The 19,341-nt window shown below is 46.6% G+C and overlaps 1 protein-coding gene across 18 annotated transcripts in view; it reads left to right on the top strand.

Moving 5' to 3' along the window:
- ABLIM3 (actin binding LIM protein family member 3) overlaps positions 1-17,805 on the top strand; it is a 141,893-nt gene extending 124,088 nt beyond the window's left edge. For 8 of the 18 annotated variants that reach the window (XM_083483558.1, XM_083483555.1, XM_083483550.1 and 5 more), the window contains 9 exons: positions 4,373-4,507; positions 5,107-5,171; positions 5,916-6,063; positions 8,519-8,548; positions 9,443-9,501; positions 10,898-10,966; positions 12,937-13,017; positions 13,854-13,920; positions 15,578-17,805. In XM_083483558.1, coding sequence (XP_083339684.1) covers positions 4,373-4,507; positions 5,107-5,171; positions 5,916-6,063; positions 8,519-8,548; positions 9,443-9,501; positions 10,898-10,966; positions 12,937-13,017; positions 13,854-13,920; positions 15,578-15,630 — 707 coding nt within the window. In that variant the 3' untranslated portion in view covers positions 15,631-17,805. Of the gene's footprint in view, positions 1-4,372; positions 4,508-5,106; positions 5,172-5,915; positions 6,064-8,518; positions 8,549-9,442; positions 9,502-10,897; positions 10,967-12,414; positions 13,018-13,853; positions 13,921-15,577 lie in introns of those variants that run through there. The other 10 variants (XM_083483556.1, XM_083483561.1, XM_083483552.1 and 7 more) reach the window with 5 other exon arrangements.
- The last annotated feature ends 1,536 nt before the right edge of the window (positions 17,806-19,341 follow it).

The following is a 19,341-nucleotide window of genomic DNA, read 5'->3' as shown; positions in this document are numbered from 1 at the left end:
CAATATGATGCACTTTGACCTAGTAATGGCTGGGCATGGAGTTGTACCAGAGGCTTCATAAAAAAAGATGGCCTTTGAGGAGGGATCTGGTGGAAGGAAGAGAGGTGGCATTATGGTCAAAGGAGAATGGGTGGAGTTTTTTGAGGGAAAAGAGACATTTGGGAAGTGGTTTAACTGGACTGCTGAAAGTCACAGGATATAAGTGAAGAAGGGGTCAAGGTCACAGAAGGCTTTGAATGCAAGGATGAGGAGTTTGTGTGGGGTCCAGGAATGCACAGGAAGCCAATGTAGGGATTTAAGAAGGAGAGTGTCATGGTGAGAAAAGTACCGTAAATGATATTGGCAGCTAACTGCTGGAGACCAGGAGTGGCTAGCATGGTGGGGCAATATGATGGAGTTGCCTCCTTGACACCAGCATCACTGCTGCTTCCCAGGATGCATCAGGGCAGGGGTGAGGTTGGGGCCATCTAGGCACACCGGCAGGAGGGGACTGACATGAGACAATCAAAGCCCAAAGGTCAAAGTGAGAGATGATCAGGGCATAATGTAGATTTTTAAAATTAATTTTTTTGCTAAGAGAGCAGAAAGGAAGAAGAGCTGTCTTTTTGCAAAGTCATAGAGAAACAATATGGTTTTGCAGTGAACTTAAATACGGGGGCAAATGAGTGAATGAGAAGAGCAGAAGATAAAGCCAAGGTCTGGTGCCTGTCCCCAGGGTGGGTGGCCATACTGTCACTGGATAAGGAGACTGTACAAGGTGAGGAGGGCACATGAGACGGCCATGAAGCATCCTAGCAGGAATATCACTTGGAGGTGTGGGACTGGATGTTACAAGCTTGGAGGCTAGATGTTCTGCACCCACAGGGTCTGGGAAACTACAGAAACAATGTCCCTCCAGACTTCTTCTGAGTCAAAGCTCTTGGGGCCCATGGAAGATGGAGGAGCGCCCTCTGCTGGGCAGATCCCATCAGTGAGGAGAATGAGGGGCTTGCTCTGCACTCACCAATCTGCTTTTCTTGTTTTAGAAGGGTCTTGTGGCTTTCCCCTTGAATGTGGTAACCGAGTGTCTCCTCTCTTTCCTTCCCCCTTTCCTCCTCCGCTGTCTGCCTAACACCCTGCCCTGCTGGCTGCCTGCTCCCCACTGCATTGTAAGTACCTCCCTTTGCCTCTCTTCTTGGTACCAACAACCTCACCATGCCTTGCTCCTGAGAAGCCCTCTGACTTCCTCCAGCAAGCCTTGGATATTTTAAAGCTTAAGAGAGAAAAAAATCTGCCCTTCTATTAGGACATAAAATAGCTTTCTCTGAAGATATATATATATAAATACATTTGTGGACTTAATGCATGATCACGTAATGCATATTACTTATCCCTAAGTGCTCTATAAAAATCCTCTTGTACGCACCGTCCAAAGTTTTGCTTGTTCTAATGCACGTTTAAGGGCATATTTTCAAAGCAAAATCGCTCAAAACCAGTTATCTCCTTAACACACTTTATTTATTCTTGAGAGTATCAAACCAGGAATGAGAGTTGCTCCTTGTTAATTAAAGCAGAAATTTAAAAAGTGAGTCTGTGTGATAAGAACATAAGAAAAACTCAGCTAGATCAGGCCAAAGGGTAACTTAATTCAGCGCCTTGTTTTGCAGTGGCCAACCAACCTATGGGATCTGGTCTTTATTAGGATGGATTGCTATTCTGGATTAATTCTGAATTAAATCATATGTGGGGGGTTGGGGAGGTTTGTGTGTTTCATTTTTAAAGAAAGCTGATATTAGTATAAACTTCCATTGGCACCAGTAGGAGCTTGTTAATTGCAGCTGGGATAGCAGGGTGGCACAAGTAATTTTCATCTGTTTTGGCCCATAGATACAGGTTTCTGGAGACCGGAAACATGGACATAGGGAGGATCTGAGGCTTGTATGATGATGATGAGTTGCTAAGTACAGGCTGCATAAGGCAGCTATTCTATATGATAACAACCCGTCAACCCAAACCAAATCATACCCTAAATTCTCTTTCACTGTTCCTTCCTGTGGCTCTTTTCTGGTGGCCGAGCTACATGGGAAGCCGTTCATGCCATTAGCAGTTGTATGGATGGCTTTTTCTTTTTCTTGTAAACAGAGGTTTTACTACAATCAAATGGCATATAAATTTTGTTAAATAAATAAAATACAGTGATAAAGTTAATGACTGTAAATTGCTTTGAGGCATGTGAAATAATAATAACAACAACAACAACAACAATAATAATAATAGGCAGGGAGGCAGAGGGTTGATGTGGATTAGGATTTTTGTGGGGGGTTAGGGGACTTTAGTCTTTCTCTCATCTATAGTCCTGATCAGAACTCCCCACATGATATTTTCATTTACAGAAAAGCTTCCATGGGAGTAAACAGGAGCTTTCTGTCCAATGCAAAGGGCAGACATGAGGGGACTAATCCAGATCAGGACTCTCATGTCTCCCAAGGTGCCAAACTAGATCAGCCTCTCCATTTGCTTTTTACCTTTTTGAAAGCAGTCCATTGAGTTTCATGCGACTGGCACCTTGTCTGGTTTGGTCCTAAGACTGAGCCAGTTTGGGCCATGCCCAATGTCTCCAGTGTCTCACTTTTGATGTGATCATTGCTGTGTCAGGGTGCTTGCTAGTTCAGGGGGGTTGTTCCCACCCTCCTCCACTTGCCTGACCTCTTTCCCCTTCCTCCCACTGCTTTTCCTTTCCCTGCCCTCATCCAGCTACCTCCTGCCCCAGTGCTGCACTTATCTACGAAGCTTGTGCCACTTGCTTTCTGCTTCCCTTCTTGACATAAACACAACCTTCCCCAACCTGGTGTGCCCTCCCCTTCAGCCCCCATCAGCCCCCAACTAGCATGGCCAATGGTCGGGGATGATGGGAGCTGTAGTCTAACAGCATCTGCAAGGCACCAGGTTGGGGAACGCTCACATAAAGGATGAGAATGTAAGCAGCAGTCGGTTCATTGATCCTGCTAGCTCGCTGTTGTCTACAGTAAAGGTAAAGGGACCCCTGACTGTTAGGTCCAGTCGCGGATGACTCTGGGGTTGCGGCGCTCATCTCGCTTTATTGGCCGAGGGAGCCGGCGTACAGCTTCCGGGTCATGTGGCCAGCATGACTAAGCCACTTCTGGCGAACCAGCGCAGCGCACGGAAACGCCATTTACCTTCCTGCTGGAGCGGTACCTATTTATCTACTTGCACTGGTGTGCTTTCAAACTGCTAGGTTAGCAGGGGCAGGGACCGAGCTAACAGGAGCTCACCCCGTCGTGGGGATTCGAACCGTGACCTTCTGATCGGCAAGTCCTAGGCTCTGTGGTTTAACCCACAGTGCCACCTGCGTCCCTGAGTTGTCTACAGTACTGACCAGTAAAGCAGCTCTCCCTGGTTTCAGAGTGGAGTCTCTCCAAGCTCTACCTGGAGATACCTGGGATTGAACCTGGGAACTTCTGCATGCAAAGCATACACCCTGCCCCTCTGAGCCACACAGCCCTTCCTGAATCTAGAGAGTGAACTGTGCCAGTAACCTACATGGAGCTGCGTTGTGCTCCAGCTTGGAAACTTCTGCCGTGGAGGCAATTCCAGGCTTGGCTTTAAACAGACAGGGGAATCTCCTGAGTGAAGCAGTTGGGATGGGGTGCAATTACAGGGTGCCACATGTTTGTTGACCGAGGATAAGTGCTACCTACCTCACAGGGTTGTTCTGAGGATGAAATGTAGGTGGGGGGAGGAGAGCCAGGTACACCAACTTGAGCTCCTTGGAAGAAAAAGGGTGGTATATAAACATATAAATAAATAAAATACCGGCAAGTGGAAAATAGCAGAATTGCATTGCTCTGTTGCTCTGCATTTGCCTAAGCTCTATAGAGAGGTAGCCAGTTACTACCATGCCCATTTGCCCGTTTCAGAAAAAAAATAAAATCTGGAGAGTTGGAAGAAAAGTTTGAATTACGGTAGGCATGATAGCAGCAGGACCGTTCATTTAAACCTGGGTTTGTTCTGATCATGCTTGAAGCATTTTTTAAGTGCAAAAGCAATGGAGGGAGAGGGCCCATGGTTTCCCTCCCACAAAGCCTCTCTCCTGATGTCTCTTCCCACTCACCCACCCACCCTGGCACCAGCTTCAGCACCAGCGAGGGGTTTTGGTGAAATGAGCAGTGGGGACACAAAGCAGGCATAGCTCCCTTCCCCCTTGTTCCTTTCTCACCTTAAAAACAAAGCCCTTGTTTTTATAGAAGGTAGGAGCTGTCCTGGAATGATGCCTATGCCTCTGCTGCCCTCGCGTGTCGTTGCTGCCAGACCCTTCTGAAGAGCTCCCCTTGTCCTTCCAGTCTTTCACACGTTCTCTCTTTCGCTTTTGCAGATAACCTATCTGCAGCCACAAAAAGCAAAACCAGCGAGGATATTGCCCAGAGCTCCAAATATAGCCCGGCCTACTCTCCAGATCCATATTACCACTCTGAAACAGAATACTGGACCTTTCAAGGCTCACCTAAAGGTAACATTCTCCACACCAGGTCACCGAAAGCTCCAGGAATGTGTGTGTGATCCTACATGCAGTGGCCATGCTGAAACGGAGAGGAAAGGGCCAAAATATCCAACTTCAGAGGAGGACTGGGCTCTTGTACCTTTTAAGCATGGTCTGCAACAGGGATGGGGAACAGTAGCCCTGCAGATATTGCTGGCCTGCAACTCCCATCATCCCAAGACCATGCTGCCTTGGGCTGAGTCCAGCAGCATCTGGAGGTTCCCCATCCTCAGTCTAGAATATCAAGGTGGGCAGAAAGCTGCACCAGCTGAAATTCCCTCTTCTGCAAAGCTCTGAAAGTTACAGGAGCCCTGTTTGCCTTTGTGGCTGGTCACCTTCCATGAACCGGAAGCTCTGGCCCTTCCCAGCTATAATACCTGAAAAGAATATGCTACTGTCTGTCCCAAGCTTCATGCCAGAAGGAGCACAGGCCCCTTTGGGTTACAGAAATGCACGTCCAACATTGGCCCCAACCCTAGCAAAGTCCCCAGATTCATGGCTGCTGTCTTAACCTGATGCCATGCAAGTGATTTCTTTGAACTGACTGCCCTGCCGCCACTTCCTTGTAGCACCACGAGTTCGGAGGTTCTCATCAGGAGGAGAAGAAGATGGGTTTGATCGAGGGATGCATAAGGTGAGTTTGCCCATTTTATACTGAACTTAGGAACGCTGCTCCAGCCCAGCTTCCAAAGGCTGTCTTCCTCCTTGGGCTGGTAGCAGCGCCTTCAGGGTTTCTCACTATGCCAGCCTCTGCTGCTGTGCTCACGACCTCATAAGAGGAGGTAGGCTGCTGAGGACTTTGACTGTATCTTCAGGTGCTGCTTCATTCTGTGCAATGGGGTAGTCCAGTGCTGATAGCTTCACTGGGGAAACAGTTGAAATCTTTGAGTTCATGTCAACAGCGATAATGCCTCTGCACCTTTTCATTATATTTTATTGGATTTTTACTCTTTTAGGTCGTTTTATTATGCTAATCTCTCTTTTTCTGTATAATTTTTCATTAAGTTTTTCTATTTTACATTTTAAAATATTCATTTAAACAACCTTAAATCAATGACTTCTCTTCTCTTTCTGTGGTTCAGTTTACATACTACAAATCCCTGCATATTTTACATAAGCTAAACCATTCAGTATTCCATTCAGTATTCAGGATATAAATGCTATCAAGGTGGCTTACAAGTAATATTCTGTTACATATTTTTAAAACACAATAAGCAATATTAAAGTGTTGACACACACCAGGATCCTTCCCACAGGGCTGTTCATGGTAGATCATGGGGTGGTGGGGTTGCCCAGCAGGATCCGGCCCTGATGTAGTCTTTGCCTCCTTCCCTGCCTCTCCTATAATATTCTTCATCTTAATATTTTGCGGTGATAGCTCCAGACTGGCATTGGCAGATTGATACTGAAAGAAGAAATGAAGGCCCGATCCAATTCCTACGCTGACCCCTGGACTCCTCCCCGCAGCTCAGCAGGCAGTAGAGAAGCTCTTCACACGGCCGGCTACGAAAGCTCCTTAAATGGCTGTAAGCAATCGGGAAAATTTCACCTACCCCCTGCCTGCCAGCAGATGGTTGGCTTCAAGGAAGTGAGAGGTGCAGAAGGCTTGTCTTTTCACAAGCCGTGCATTGCTATTGTGTGAGAGAGATTCTTGCTGGGGGTGGGCAGGTATCACAGACATGGCAGAATGATCCCAGTGCAGGGGAAATTCAGATCAGATGCTGAGTCTGTGGATTTAGAACCAGCCGACTGAGCTCTTCTAGTGAATTAAATTGGCTGGTTTTGCTATGAATATACTGGTTCCAGCCTGATATTGTTTTCTTGATGCAACATTCATAGTTGGGGACCGTGAGACTGAGGGAGGTTAGAACTGCAGTGAAAATGGAGACATTAATAACGGCCGGTCAGGTTCACATACCGAGAATGAGCCTGGGTGTTTCAAATCTACCTCATCACACACACAGCACTAGCCTTTAGCTCACAGTCCTGTTTCTAGGTCTCACACTGCATTCTCAACACGACCATTCCTGCCTGATCCAACTATTCCCCTGGCTTTTGACAGAGAAGCATTTGAGAGAGTCAATCGGCCTAAGACAGAAGTGTGCATAAGATTGATCAGGATCTGCTAGTAGAATCACTGTGTGGTTTGGGTTTGCAGAAGGATTTCTGATTCCCAGTTATTTTAGCAATAGCAAGCAGCTAAGCCGTTTAGAATCCCTGATCTGTAATAACTCAGACGTAAATGTGAGCTTGAATATGCAAACCGCGTCTGGGCTCCTGGGGTGCAGCAGGCAATTGGCTCCACCCCCTTGAGTCACCATTTTTGCACCATTTTACACTGGCTCCGCCCACCCTGCACCTGCCCTGGCTAGTGATCTTTGTGGTTCTAATAGCAAACAGAACACATTTGAAGCCCCTCCATGTCTGGGCAAAGGGAGATCAAAATCTCTCTTCATTCATCTCGTCAGTGAGTTGGTGTTGGGAGAGATTACTTGTCATTTCCCCCATTTGTTTGTTGTGTGTCAAGCATATTGTACCAAACTGGGGTGATTAAAATTTCAGGGATCAAGAATAATGTTCAATGTGCTGCCCCCTAGTGCTTGAGTACACAGAGAAATCTTCGACAATACAATCGTCCTCACGGGAATCATGCATTCCACGATGCCAGAGTTTATTTGGCAAACTATATATAAGCCTTTATCTATGTCTGCATTCCCAGGGTTAACTTGCACACCTTCTCGGACACGTACGCTCTCACGCTATCGCTTTCCCTGGGGCACCCTACCAGCCGGAGCCTGAAGGAATATTTCATTAATCTTTGATGAACTTCCACATTATCCCACCTCCCTTTCTCCTTCCCTGCCCCCTCCTGCCGAAGGAGTGTGGGTGAGGGGCAAAAATGTTCTCCTGCAATTGCACCAGCTGGCCACTAGATGGGGCCATCAACAGCTCACAGCAGCTAGTCATTCTGGGTTGTTGCTTTTAGTTACTAAAAAGTCCAAACTAGATATGGCACATAGTCATGTCTACCTTTCCAGCTTCTCTTTTTTAAAAAAACACACAAAAAAACAAAAAAAACAGAACTTAATTTGTTCTGGAGGTCCGTTCTTAACCTGAAACTGTTCTTAACCTGAAGCACCACTTTAGCTAATGGGGCCTCCTGCTGCCGCTGTGCCGCCTGAGCACGATTTCTGTTCTCATCCTGAAGCAAAGTTCTTAACCTGAAGCACTATTTCTGGGTTAGCAGAGTCTGTAACCTGAAGCGTCTGTAACCCGAGGTACCACTGTAAATCTTCTGCTACAGTTGGGGTGAAAATCCCACCTCCCTGCAGTTGGGAGGCTTAGATTGAAAATTTTCCATTGGGTTTAATGGGAGCTTTTCCCTAAGGGCTGGATTCAAATGAGGTGATGTCTAGCAGGAACTAGCAAAATATATCCCACTAGCACAGTCAAACTTCCCCTCCCCCCCAGCACCCCATAATAAGCTCTGGAGATATCTTAAGAACTCCCCAGGGGGAGGAGAGGGGAGATATTTACATCAGTCAAGCTGACATTGATTCCCCACCCCCTCAAGTTGTAGTTTGGCTCTTAGAAGACACACCCGTAATGAAGCTTGACAAGAACTTTATTTTCTCTCTTAAACAAAGCAGAACAGCAACAGGAAATTCCTGAGTCCACCAGGTGCAACTAAGTCCAGTGCCACCTAGTGATGAAACCACAGAATGACACTATCCACATAATGTGAACCAAGTAATACCTGAAGATAGCTAGCAGTCATTTTTACGATTGCAATGATATTCCCTTGCCACACGCACCGCAGTTGTCTCAGTGTGCCACGTTGCTCACAGCCGTCTTTATCTGTGTACAGAATCATATGGGCTTTGAATGTGTGATTCAGCCTGTGGGGTGTGTTCAAGCTTGCACTGCTGTGAAACATACTCCATGTGCATGCCTGACTTGTTGCTTTGTCTTCCTCCACAGCACCCCGTTCACATTACCTGGCTGACAGTGGTACGTTTCGCTCTGCCTCCTGTCTCTCTCACTTTGTGTTCTTTCATCCACTTCCGACAAGGAGGACATTTTAGAACCAAAGTAGTTTATTCCTTTCAGGACTATAGAATCTGGGTGGGAGGGGGATAGAAGTGAGGGTCTACTCTCTGTTGTGCTAGTGAAGTGCAGTAGGCCCTTAGTTAAGCCTGGGGTTTTGCTCCTCTATCAATGTCAGGCTTACCATAAGTAGATCGGTAATCTCAATGAAGAGGAACTGAGAGACAGGACTGGCCCTGCTGTTGGACAGGGTGAGGTGGCCAAGCCCAGCAGTCAGATTTTAGAATGCCATTAAAGGGAGAGTATTGTCCACTTTTTCAGTTTATTTGTCACAGAGTTGAAGAGCTGAAAGGCACCCAAAGCCCAACCCTTTGCAATGCAAGAACAACAGAGACTCATTTTTTACGTTCACAGAGAGCTCTAAGTTACTGCCTCAAACATGTCTCTGGTGGAATGCCTTCTGCCATTCCTCAAGATGCAACTCCTTTTGAGCGACAGCGAAGTGGAGTGGTTAGGGTGTTGACAAGGTCTAGGAAGGCCTATCCCTACTCAGCCAGGAACATCACTGGGGGACCTTCGGCCAGTTGCTATATCTCAGCTTAATCTCCCTCACAGGGTTGTTGCGAGGTTAAAATGGGAAGTAGAGAACCAGGCACACCACCCTGAGCTCCATGGAGGAAGGCAAGATGATAATGTCAATAGCAGTTGTATTACTCATGTGTAAAGAATTAAAACTTTCCTCTTCTTCCTACTACAATTAATTTTCTGCCATGCCCGTGCGCTAGAGACTGTTCCTTTTTCTAGGCAATGGGGAAGCCTGCGTCTTCTGACTTTTGCAAAACCTGTTCTCTGTTTCAGATCCCCTCATTTCAAAATCTGCCTCTCTTCCTGCTTACAGAAGGAATGGGCTGCACAGGGTAAGAGGGCCTGCTGACTCTCAGCCTTTGGTTGACCCTTTGGGAAAAGGAAGTCCAAGGACCTCTTGAGCCCTCTTCAATCCTAGGCTCAGACGTTCCAGTGCCGGGTTCAAAAGTGGGGAGTGCTTCCTTCCTCTTGGAGCCCACACATTCCCCTCATGCCAAGAGGGCTCACAGGGGCTCGGAGGCAGCTGCTAAGAAACAGCTGCTGCGGAGATTCCCCCAGGAAGGGATGAGCAGACTGGATTCTCAGTGGGAGCTCAGGGGTCGAGAAACGGCTCCTGAAAATGCAGGCGTGATCCACAGGAATTTTTCTGGGGATTGGGAGTAGCAAAGTCAAGCACTGAAAGGCTAGTTTCTCACAAAAGAATGAAAAGAACGGTGCTTGCACAAGTCTCTCAGGTTCCACTAATGCTAGGAACTCAGGGAGGGATCCAATGTAGCGCTAAGAAGATTGTTCCATCTGGCAAGCTGAAATGCCTGTGCCATGGAGGGAACAAACTCCCCTCTCCTGCTCCTCCCCCCCCCCCGGTGTGCTGTTCTGGGGGCTCCTGCGACCCATTGAGAGCCAATGTGTGGGGAGGAGAGGGGGAGAAGTCCCACTGTACTTCCACTAGCTGGTCCCATTTGTTGTATCTGACTCTACCCCCACCCTTTGCTGCCTCACAGGATTTTTGTGAGGACAAAATGGGATAACCCCATGTACGCTGCCTTTAACTGTCTGGAAGCAGAATGGCATGCAAGTCTAGTAAAAAAATAAACAGAAGTACTTTCGCCCTGGCAAAACTTTAGCGCAATGATTCTCAGGTCGCTTGCCACAGGAGTCTTATTAGTAGTGGGTTGGGATACTGTTGACATAAGGATGTTTCCCTTAAAAATGGAGGAGGAGGCTGAGCTCTTGGCCTTTAGGGTACACCACTCAGTTGTTCCCTATAATTCACTGATTAATCTCTCCTCTGCCACCGCCTCACACACACTTGTTGCAGGCGCCTTTTGGTGGAAGTAACTATAAAAGAGCAGAGTGGGTTTTAATGGGATTGCCCATATCAGGATGGGCCATAGAATCGTAGAATTGTAGAGTTGGAAGTGACCACGAGGGACATCTAGCTCAACCCACTGCAACGCAGGAAGCTTTTGCCCAACGTAGGGCTTGAACCCACGACCCAGAAATTAGGAACCTCATATTGTACTGACTGAGCTATCAGAAGCTCTATCATGGGAACCTGTGGCCTTCTAGATGTTGCTGGATTACAACTCCCATCATCCCGGACCATCAGCCATGCTGTCTGGGACTGATGGGAGTTGGGAGTCCAACAACATCTGGAGGGCCACAGGTTCCCCACTCCTGGCTCACATGCTGACCACTCTTTTCTCTGTATTGTTGTTTCCTCTGCAGCCTCCCAGCGCTGAACTCTTCCATTACGACAGCACGAATGCCGTTAACTGGGGGATGCGAGGTGAGTGCGTTCTGTTTGAGAACAGAAGCTTTGGTGGAGCCCAGTGTGTGCCCTCCTAAATCCTGTAACAGCACTCCTAAATCCTGTACCAGAGGCTCTCGGAGATGTTATACAAGAGTTAATGCTTGCTAGTATGCATACTTATCTAGGAGTAAGTCCCACGGGTTTCAGTGGAGATTACCGCTGAGTAGATAGATAGATATTGTTATTGATTATTGTTATTTATTTCAAAGTGAAGACAAAATCCCCAATGTGCATAAGTTGTTTTAAGTTGCTTGACAGACTTAAGTAATAAGCTACGTATGGGCAACCCTATAAGTAAACACTTAAATCTTTCCTGCTGTAATCAATGGGATTTAATACTGCTGAATTTGGACTTAGATTGTGCCCCAAGCCTGTCCAAATCTTACAGCTGTGAAGATAGGCTTGAAAGGGTGCCATCAATGCCTGGAGAAATCCCTGGTGCAAGAGGGAGGCTGATCAGTATTTCCAGTAGCCAGACGGTAGGACTTCAGGCCTCTAGATCGTTTAATGGCCTTCCCCAAAACTAGGAGACACAGAATATATTGTGCACACTTAGGAAATATCTGAAAGCCCAGCTCTCTGAGCAGTGAAGTTTCAGAGGTTCCAGCATTTCCTTAAGGTGTGGTTTCCTTAGAAAGAAGTTACTACGGACTGTCCGGTATGTTCTGATATATGGTTTATTTACACACATATATAGACTGAGCATATTTGGAGGCTTAGCACCCCAACATATACTTCTTCATCAGATTTCTGAAAAGTTGTAGGAGGCTTGTGCCCTCATGATGCTTCCAGAGCTCCAGCTAAGCTCCCCTACCTCAGCCTGATCTTGTCTCAGTCTAAACTTGTATTTCACAAAATGATTTAAATTAGCACATTCCATTGCTGTGAGGAGGGAGGTTGAAGGTAGCCCCCCTTCCAGAAACTCCCTGGCCGTTTCCTTAGTCAAGCAAGGGCCAACCATTCCAATGTTATCAATGCAGGAGGGGATTTGCCAGGCAGAACGTGTCCAACCAGTTTTGGGCCTCCTTAAGGGTGTTATCTTGGATAACCACAGACACAAAAAAGATTTGGAGTGGGAAATCCTTGAAAGAGCATTCAAAGCAAGCTGCCCTATCTCATTACAATAAAAACTGCATATGTAGAGATCACTTAATTCATATGTTCATGGTGCAGAACTTGGATAAGTGGTGCAGCACTGCATTTCATTTGTTGTAAGCGCAGAGTGTAGGCAGCTCTGCATACTGAGCGACTAGCTTCACATTCCCATAGGACATAATAAATGCCTCTTAGTGCAAACATCACGAGAGTTTGCAATGGCACAGACTCTATGATTGCAAAGGAAAGGAAAAAAGGGATTAGACACTGACCTCTTTCTCTCTCTCTCTCCCTCTCCCTCCCTCCCTCCCTCCCTCCCTCTTATCATCTCTTACAGAATACAAGGTAACACTTTCCGAGGAATCCTGCAGAATTCTAGAACCTTAGGTCTGTTTGCCACCTGAAATGCTGATCTGCAGGATCTGTATCAGTATCTGGCCAGAAGAAAGCCTCCTCTTCCCCTGGGTACTCCTGGCCTGCAGTGGTCTTGAGTGCTCCTTCTACCTGGACAAAGGTGTCCTCAGGGTCCTTCAAGTGGGATTCAAGCACTTGATTGCAAGTTCTTGTGCAACAAGCCTGCTTCCCTAAAAGGCCAGAGTTTTTGCTTCATGTTGTGTGTGTCATCTTGTGTTGACGTTTTGCTATTCAGGTGTATATTGCCAAGTTAGGGTCACTCCTGGCATGCTCAGTGGATGGCAGCCTGCATTCAGATAAAGGTTTGTCGTAGGTTTAAAACAAAAACAACTTGTGGGCGCAAGTTTCTTCCAGGCAGGCTGTCTCTACCCCTTTCTTCTTTTTGTGTGGATGGACTAGAAATCTGTGGCCCAGCAGTCTGTTTTTCTCCCTCCTCCTCCTGTAGATATACCCTTACGAGCTGCTTCTGGTAACCACAAGGGGGAGAAACCGCTTGCCCAAAGATGTGGACAGGACTAGGCTGGAGGTAAGCTGGCTCTCACAATGCTCCTGCCAGGACCTGGAACTAATCTGGTCAGTTCATTCAGGGGTGGGGAGCCTATTTCAGCATAAGGGTCAGGCTGGAGTTTGACTAACCTTCTGGGGTCCATGTTCCTATGGTGGGCACCTTTACTTCTCTCTCCCCCCCCCCCCCGCCCCTTGTCTCAAATATACATGCACCAGGCACACACCACTCATCCACTTTCTCATACATGCAGTCACACACAGACATACACTCTCACATGACAGGCAGGCATGCAGACAGGCTTTTGCCTATGCAGTCAGCATTCCCAGCCGTTCCACTCCAGTAATGGAGGCGGTTGGCAGCTGGAAAGTTCCCTTTGCCTGCTCTCTGGTGTGAATCCCTAAAGAGCAGGCAGAGAGGTCTTTCATTTCTCGATCTTAGTGCTAAGTACTACAGCACTAAGATCAGAGATAAAGCCTCTGCCTGCTCCTTAAGAGCTCAAGGCAGCATTTCCACTCACCCCAACCCTGGCTCACTATAAGGGTACTTGATCAAAGGAATAAGTTGCAATAGGAACCTATGGAACAACCCCCCTTTGACATTTTTAGGTTAAATGTGCATCCATTGAGGGTGCTTTACTTATTCATTAGGGAAAATGCTGAATCAAAAAATGAAGTTAAATCCTCACGTGGTGTAAATGATCCATTGCACTCTAAGGATGTCTAAAAATAACTTTATCAAGCAGTCGTTTGTAAGCAGCGATCCTTTAACCACATGAGGAGCCAGTTGTGTACTGCCATTTACCTCTGGTGAGCATAATTTTTCCACATTTTACCATATCCTTCCTGTTGTAACAGCCGGTGACACCAAGGGATCCCTACTCTACCTCACAATTGGAGATACAGAGAAATGGGATTTATAGCTGTAAATATCATCATTATTATTACTATTACTATTATTATTACTATACAAATTGTAACATTGCTCAATACATGAGATACCATAATGTGCTATGTTTTAATTTTATTACATGCATATGCTGCCTTTCTTGCATCATGGAGCTCAAGGTGGTATGCACAGAGGTGTAGCTAGGGGGCAGGGGGGCACGGGGCACTTACTGTGAGGCCTGCAGCGCACCTGAGCCACACGTCTCTCCTGGGAGTGACACGGTGGCTCGGGCACCTTCAGGTTCCGCACTGCCCGGAACAGCAGCATGGGGCTTGCATTTGCCCACTGCTTCCCCCTCAGCTGCCCTACAGCTGAGGGGGAGACAGCAAGGACTTATTGGAAGCTCCACACTGCGTACCCTGGCCCAGCTTGCCTTGCCCCCGTGTGGCTTGCCCCGCCCCCAGGGGCAGGGCATACATGCTGCCCCGGGCACCCAAGTAGCTAGCTATGCCACTGGGCATATCATAAGAGCATAGGGAGAGTCCTGCCGGATTAGGCCAAAGGCCCAGGTAGTTCAGAATCCTGTTCTCACTGTAGCCAACCAGATGCCTGTGGGAAACCTTCTGTGGCTTCTGGCAACTGGTATATTTCCCCATAGGGATATCCAGGGAGTGCACGTTATATCAATGATGAGGAGTCTGTGGCTGTAGACTTGTCATTAGAGACTCCAACTCTCACCCACCCTTGCCAGCATGGGAAGAGATCCCCATCCCTGCACTAGATCCCAGCTAACTGGCTTGGTCAATGGCCAGCTGTAAGCATTCCAAATCAGTGCCTCGGGCCACATCCAAGTTTCCTCTGCCGGCCTCCAGTAGCTGAAGGTCTCAGTAATGAGGATAGAAGACCACTGGATGGCTCACTTGCTTAGAGTGTGGTGCTGATAAGGCCAAGGTTGCAGGTTTGATGCGCATATGGGTCAGCTACATATTCCTGCATTGCAGGGACTTCAGTTAGATCAGAGGGTTTCAACCTGTTTGGGTCCACGGCTCCCTTGACGAACTACATTCTTTCTGCAGCACCCCTGTGGGGTTCAGGGGCCCAGTTGTGTTGCCCCTTGCCTGCAGAGCTGACAGCCCCTCAGCCTCCTATTATTATTATTAATTATTATTATTATTATTATTATTATTATTACTATTATTCACTCTCCTTGAGAGTCCTCTGGGCAGCCACAGCTGCCACCCCTGGTCTCTGACCTGCCCCCCTGCCCCAAAGAGAGGTGCCTCCTCACACTGCCCCACAGGAGCCTAGGAAGCACCCCCTGGCCAGCCCCAGAAGCAACATTTACCTACAGAGCTTCTAGCCAGGGCTGCTGCAACAAACAACTGTGCAAGCCTTTGGGAGGCAGAGACATGAGAGGGCATCAGAGGAGGGAGGGAAGGAAAGAGGGACAAAGGCCAGTGTTGCCCGTGGCACCCCTGACCATCATTCAAGGCACCCCAGGGTGCCACGACTCACTGGTTGAAAAACACTAGATTAGATGACCTTTTATGAGTCTATGATTCTAAGAGTGTGCATTAGGCCTTGCCTCAGCGCTACGTACCACCGCTCCTGCAATTCCTGCTTGGATGCACACACTGTCTCCCTTGTCCATGAGCCCCGTGCAACATGATGCCTGTCTCTGCTCTCCCTCCAGCGCCACCTGTCGCCAGAGGAGTTTTACCAGGTGTTTGGCATGACCATCGCTGAATTTGATCGCCTGGCCTTGTGGAAGAGGAACGAGCTGAAGAAGCAGGCCCGGCTATTTTAAACGAACGAACGAACACCGTACATTATAAATAAATATCTATATATATATATATGTATATACATACCTATAAATATATACATATATATAATTATATTATATATATCTATATATAGAAAGATCTCTATATTGAAACTCTGTATGACTCTTTTTGTTGTACAGTGGGAGCCCTGGCTGCTCTCTTTGGAAGCCTGTAGCGTGAACTGAAGACTCACAGATATTTTTATGCTCTCTCTTTTATGCTCTTTCCTTTATTCCTTTCTCTCTTTTTTTAATGTAGCTGTTCTTCGGGGGAAGTTTTTTCGAGGGGGCAGGGAGGAGGTGGGGTCATGTTTTTATATTGAACTCTCTTTTTCTTACATGAATGTCAGGCAGTCTTGGGCATTATAGCATCACACACACACACACACACACACACACACACACACACACAAAAATCTCTTGATCCCAAGTCCAGGCCAAGGAAGGAGATGGTCCTGGAGCACAGGCCTTGCAATGAGTCGACTTCCTCTCTTGTCCTCTTGTGCCCAGCGCTTGGCATACGGACATCGGAAGTGCCCTACTGGATCAAGCTGAGGGTTTGTCCCAGGGATGGGGATACTGCAGCCCTCCAGGTGCCATAGACTACAACTCCCATCATCCCTGACCACTGGCCATGCTGCCCGAGTCTGATGGGAGTTGGGAGTCCAGCAACATCTGCAAGGCCACAGATTCTCCACCCTGTTGAGCCTCATGTTTCCAATGGTGGCCAGCCAAATGCCTTATGTTTCTTTGCTGTTTGATTCCCATTACTCTGCCTTAGCCACCTCCAGGGCTATGTGCGCACTGTGCTGCTTGCTTGCTTGCTTTCTTCTTCCTCTTCTACTTCTTTAAATCAAAATTCTGCACCACAAAAAAGAATCAAAATCTGTGATTTGCATGCATTATATAAATTAAACATGTTTGCATATTAAAAAAAAAAACCACCAGAACAGCCAAAGTCTGTCTAGGCCACCATTCTGTTTCCCACAGCAAAAAGCAGGGGTCCCTGGAAGTTAACAGACGGGCCACCCCCCTGCCGTTTGCTCCCAGTTTCTACTAATCAGACACACTGCCACCGTGCATGGAGGCTGCATTTTGTGAGCGTTGGTAGTAGCTGTTGCTAGTGGTAGCACCATCCTCCATGAATACAAAAAATATTAATTTGCTTGACATATTCTCCTCCTCATCATCATAGTCGTATATTGCTTGCCCCAGGACCCTTAGAGAGACATACTGGAAGTGCTGGACTTGGAGCACTTTCTGAGCCCCAGTCTGACTTCAGAGATTCCACCAGCCTCTTGCTTTTCTGAAATATGAAAGCTGGGGTTCTCCGAGGGCTGAATTTTGCTCTCGCTACTTAACCAAACCCCACGTCTTCTGCATTTGCACAAGTTTGTATAATGGACACAGCCCTGGCTATGCCCTAACAGAATGTGGCAATGGTTCTTTTAAATGGCTCTCCCTTTCCATTCCTCCAGCTTCGTTCTCTCAGCCCATTAGTGGGACGTCTAGCAGCCTATTAATCCAGTAAGCACTATCTGCAGGCGTGGGGGGATTTTAATCTTATAAATCCCCAAATCAGCACTGTTCCCCCACCCCCTGACTAGGAAAAGCCAGTGCCCCTCTCTTATTCCTGAAGGAAACAGACACAATTTTCTCTTGACAATGTCCTTTTAATAAACATTAAAAAAAATGTTAAGAAGACATGAAACTATACCCAGCTATGTGGGTAATCATTGGGGGCACTGCATCTGAATCTGAGACGTCCTTCCGTTCTAATGATGCAGTGGACATAACTGATGAATCGCACTCCAGAATTTCAAGTGGGCATAGAAAGTGCTGGCTTGTAAAGGAAAGGGGGTGAGCTTTGCAGAGGCCTCGGCACTTTCTGGAATACTATTTTCAACTTCTTTGGATTGGATTGGACTGGCCATTAGCAATGCCTCTGATCCCAATTCAAATCAGTATGATCACCTTCTGAATGAAGAACTGTACATGGAATGTCTTTATCTCTGTGGAAAATTGTAGGCTTGTTCTGCTTTCTTTTTTTAAAAAAGAAAAGATTTCTTACCTAATACACTGTTTGAACAAAAGAACTGTGTGCTGTCTTCTTCCTCCGTTATTTTATTAGATTTATTTACCACCATTCACCATAAGATCTTAGGGCGGTTCGCAGACTAAAATACAGAATAAAAAACAGTAAATAATTAAAACATAACACATTATTATTATTATTATTATTATTATTATTATTATTATATTCCTGATTAGCATTCCCCATCTTTGGAATGTAATGGCTAGGTCAGGGTCACAAAGCTTGAAACAGAATCAACAATTGCATGTCCATCCATGTTGACTGACCCTTCTTTTACTATGCTAGAATTTCAGCTAGCTTCAAGGTAACAGAGAGACATCATTTTGTTGTTGTTGTTGTTGTTGTTCTGGGTAGGTGGGGGGAACAGGACTGGAGTTGTTGGCTGCACATTATTTATCTCCCTGTTCCAGCCTAGCGAAGAAGGAGCAAACCCATTACATAGCAAATTGAAATTGCACTGTAACCAATGTGAACTGAGAAAGCGATTAGTAGTTCGTTACCCCATTGGGCCTAGGGATCATTTATCAAGCTCTCTGACGCTGCCTACCTTAGGTAACCCTTAGCAGAAAGTGCAAGAGGAGGACAAACAAAAATCTCTCATCAGGAAGTAGCAGGTATAAAAAGAAAGGAAGTAACAATAGATCCTTCAGCTTTAGTGCTGTCATGCAACAACATGATAGTCATAAATGTTGGCTCAGTAATTGCATCAGTGGGATGTATGGGGTGTGAGGAGAGGAGTAGTAAAGCATAGGATTTCACAGGCCCTACTGATCAAATGACTGGTGGTGCCTGCAAAAACCCCTTTCAGGCAAGGCCCATCTTTAGTCACCCCACAGCTGATGATGTCAGATACAGGGCAGCTGGATTAGTCTAAACAGCCTCACAGGCCAAATGTGGAAGCTTGGTGGCCCTAATTAGGTTCATGGGCTGGAGGTTCCCAACCATGGCTGTAAATTGCCCTCTGCAGTGATGTAAAACAACGGCAACAGGGATATTTAGAGCTTCCACTCAAAGGACTTCAAGTTGTAACAGTGCTTGGTACTTCTTGAATGCTTTTCATTTTCTAAACAATTTCCAGGATATAGCCCACTGAAGGAAAATGAATCTTGATGAGTGGGATTGAAATTCTAGATAAACCATTCAGTTTTGGAGTGGCCTTGGGCAGGAGAGGCCTTTTAGCTCAGATGGGGGGGCAATAATAATGTGTATTGTTATTGTGAGGATGAAAGGATGATAAACAGAGCAGCAAATATTCTTCCTATGCCTATGGAATAAGAAACAGATTCATTCCTGTTTAAATGGGTGAAAAATGCTAGATGCAGAGGCTTAAACTGCCATTATTTTCCCATCTCTGTGAATTTACGTTATGCAAATTTAGATTTGTGCATTTGCTGACAGATTCAAATTCTCAGCCTGAAAAAAGTTTGATTTGGTTCAACAGAGAACTGTACAGGGTGTACAGCAGGGATGGGGGAACCTGTGGCTTTCCAGATGTGATTGGGCTGCTGCATTGTTTGAATACTGCCCTGTGATCTCT

Source organism: Podarcis liolepis (assembly GCF_965112155.1).
Source record: "Podarcis liolepis genome assembly, chromosome: 2".
Lineage (NCBI taxonomy): Eukaryota > Metazoa > Chordata > Lepidosauria > Squamata > Lacertidae > Podarcis > Podarcis liolepis.
Note: the sequence above shows the minus strand (reverse complement) of the source record. Positions and strands in the feature narration are given on the sequence as shown.